Below are 2,672 nucleotides of genomic sequence, written 5' to 3'. Positions count from 1 at the left end.
GGGTTTTCTGGCCTCTTCCATTCAGCCACTGCCTCTACTTTCACGGGATCCACTGTAATACCTTCTTTTGAAATCACATGTCCCAAGAAAGAGATTTTCTCCAACCAAAATTCACACTTACTAAATTTGGCGTATAGCCGATGATCTCTCAGAGTTTGTAACACTAACTTCAAATGCTGCTCATGTTCCTCACGGGTTTTAGAATAGACCAAAATGTCGTCAATAAACACGACAACAAATCGGTCCAGGTAGGGTTTGAAAACCCGATGCATCAAATCCATAAAGGCGGCAGGGGCATTGGTCAACCCAAAGGGCATGACTGCAAACTCAAAATGCCCATATCTAGAATTGAAAGCAGTCTTGGGTACATCTTCTTTCTTAATAAGCAACTGATAGTAACCCTGTCGGAGATCTAATTTTGAAAAGACCACCGCGCCTTGCAACTGGTCAAACAGTTCATCGATGTGGGGAAGTGGGTATTTGTTCTTAATGGTCATATTGTTTAGTCCCCGATAATCGATACACAATCTTAAAGTTCCATCCTTCTTCTTAACAAATAGTACCGGAGCCCCCCACGGAGATCCACTCTCCTGAATAAACCCACGCTCCAACAGGTCTTGCAACTGTAATTTCAACTCCTTGAGTTCAGCAGGTGCCATTCGATAGGGGGTCTTAGAGATAGGTGATGTCCCCGATAACAGGTCAATCTTAAACTCTATCTCTCTCTCCGGAGGTAAAGTTACTAATTCATCAGGAAACACATCCGGATACTCACTTACTACAGGCACATCTTCAACCCTCAACTTATCAGTAGGAGTGTTTATAAGAAAAGCTAGGAACCCTTGGGCCCCTTTATACAGAAATTTCCTAGCCCGAATACCCGAAATCAATGCAGATGAGGCTAAACTACCCCTTATATCGAGCCTTAGGGTTGCCTCCCCCGGTATACGAAATTCCACTATTTTTCTCTTACAATCAAGTTGTGCATCGTACTTCGCTAGCCAGTCCATACCCAATATAACGTCGTACCCCTTAATAGCTAAACTTATAAGATTCCCCAAAAGCTTCCTCTCTCCTACCCAAATTTCGCAATTTGTATACATCAAACCAGTAATCAAACGTTGGTCCCCCGTAGGAGTACTAACTTCTAAGTCATAAGGCAAGCTAACAGGGGTTATATCAATGCCGCACATAAAATTGGGGTTAACAAAGGAATGGGTAGCACCAGGGTCGATCAAAATCCTAGCTAGACGATGAAAAACAGGGATCGTACCTTCTACAACCCCAGAGGAATCAGGGACTTGTTGTTGCTCAAGGGAGTAAACCCGAGCTGGCACCTTTGGCTTTGTCCCTTCTACCTTGGACTGTCCCGAGTTAGCCTTCGACGACTGGGTGGTTACTCTAGCCTCCCGAGGTAACACCGGACAGTTAGCTATTTGATGCTCCGCACTCCCGCAGCGCAAGCATTTCCTTTCTTTCCTCCAACAGTTGTCCTCAGTGTGGTTTGGTTTCCCACAAAATCCACAGGGTCCACGTGCAACTGAGGCCGAACTTCCTTGTGAGACGCTTCTCTGCGGGCCCCGTCCATTGTGACCACCCCTCGGCGGAGTCCCTCGTGTCATTCCCGGTTGCCTTCCTCCCCCGGCTCCTCTTCCAAACTTGGGAGGGGTCCCTTTATCCCCTTGGGTCGAACTACTCGCAGAGAACCCCCGTTTTTTCACCTGAAAGTTCCTTACTTGAAGCCTGGCATTTTCAACTCGCAAAGCTTTCTCCACGGCGTCACTAAAGATATTGATCTGGGCTACCGCCAGATCCTTTTGAATTTCCACATTGAGCCCTTGAATAAAACGCCGAACTCTCCTTTGCTCCGTTAGAATGAGTTCAGGGGCGAACTTAGATAAACGAGTAAACTGGCTCTCGTACTCAGCCACCGATTGCGTCCCCTGACGGAGTCTAATGAACTCGTCCTCCTTCTTTTCCTGGACTAGAGGGGGAAAGTATTTCGCATTGAAGTCCCTCACAAAGTTTACCCATGTTCTTGGGGTTTGTTCCCGGTCCCACTTCATTCGTATCACGTTCCACCAAGAACGCGCGGCCCCTTCCAATTGGAAGACAGCGAAAGTAACCTGCCTCTCCTCTGAATAGTGTAGGGCGGCGAAAATATCTATCATTTTCTCTAACCATTTTTCGGCCACGTCCGGATCTGGCCCGCCCAGAAATTTTGGCGGAGAGAACTTCTGAAATCTCTCTAGGGCCCGATCTTCACTCTCTACTACATGGCCAGGGTTCCCAGGTTGCTGGATAGGAGGTTGGCCCTGCTGTTGCACTACGTGGGCTAACAAGTCGGTCATTTGCTGCATAGCAGCAGCTATTTGGGCATTAGGGTCAACCCTAGGTTCAGGATTTGGTTCAGTCATGGTATCCCTAGTACCCTCATCAGTTGTGGGTTGCCTAACCCCGCGCCCGCGGCCTCGTCCACTACGAGTGCCTTCCATTCTCTAATGTCACTCTAAAGTCGAGGTACAAAATAATATTAAAAGTGCATATAAATATAGTCACATAAGCATGATCGAAGAACCAAAATAAACACCACATAAGCATGTATACACAGAACACATAACTGTGACAAACAGTCATACATGAGCAGTCAAGCAAATATATACAAAAGTACT

The 2,672-nt window shown here is 46.7% G+C and overlaps 1 protein-coding gene across 1 annotated transcript; it reads right to left on the bottom strand.

The window, feature by feature from the left end:
- Window positions 1-1,108: 1,108 nt before the first annotated feature.
- Window positions 1,109-2,351, bottom strand: LOC113758772 (the record flags this gene model as incomplete). Its single annotated transcript, XM_027301500.1, has 1 exon — window positions 1,109-2,351. A coding segment is annotated over exon 1 (1,243 nt), but the record flags the coding sequence as incomplete, so codon positions are not given.
- Between the last annotated feature and the right edge of the window lie 321 nt (window positions 2,352-2,672).

Source organism: Coffea eugenioides, unplaced genomic scaffold, assembly GCF_003713205.1.
Source record: "Coffea eugenioides isolate CCC68of unplaced genomic scaffold, Ceug_1.0 ScVebR1_69;HRSCAF=345, whole genome shotgun sequence".
In the NCBI taxonomy this organism is placed as follows: Eukaryota; Viridiplantae; Streptophyta; class Magnoliopsida; order Gentianales; family Rubiaceae; genus Coffea; species Coffea eugenioides.
This window is presented reverse-complemented; position numbering and strand designations above follow the sequence as displayed.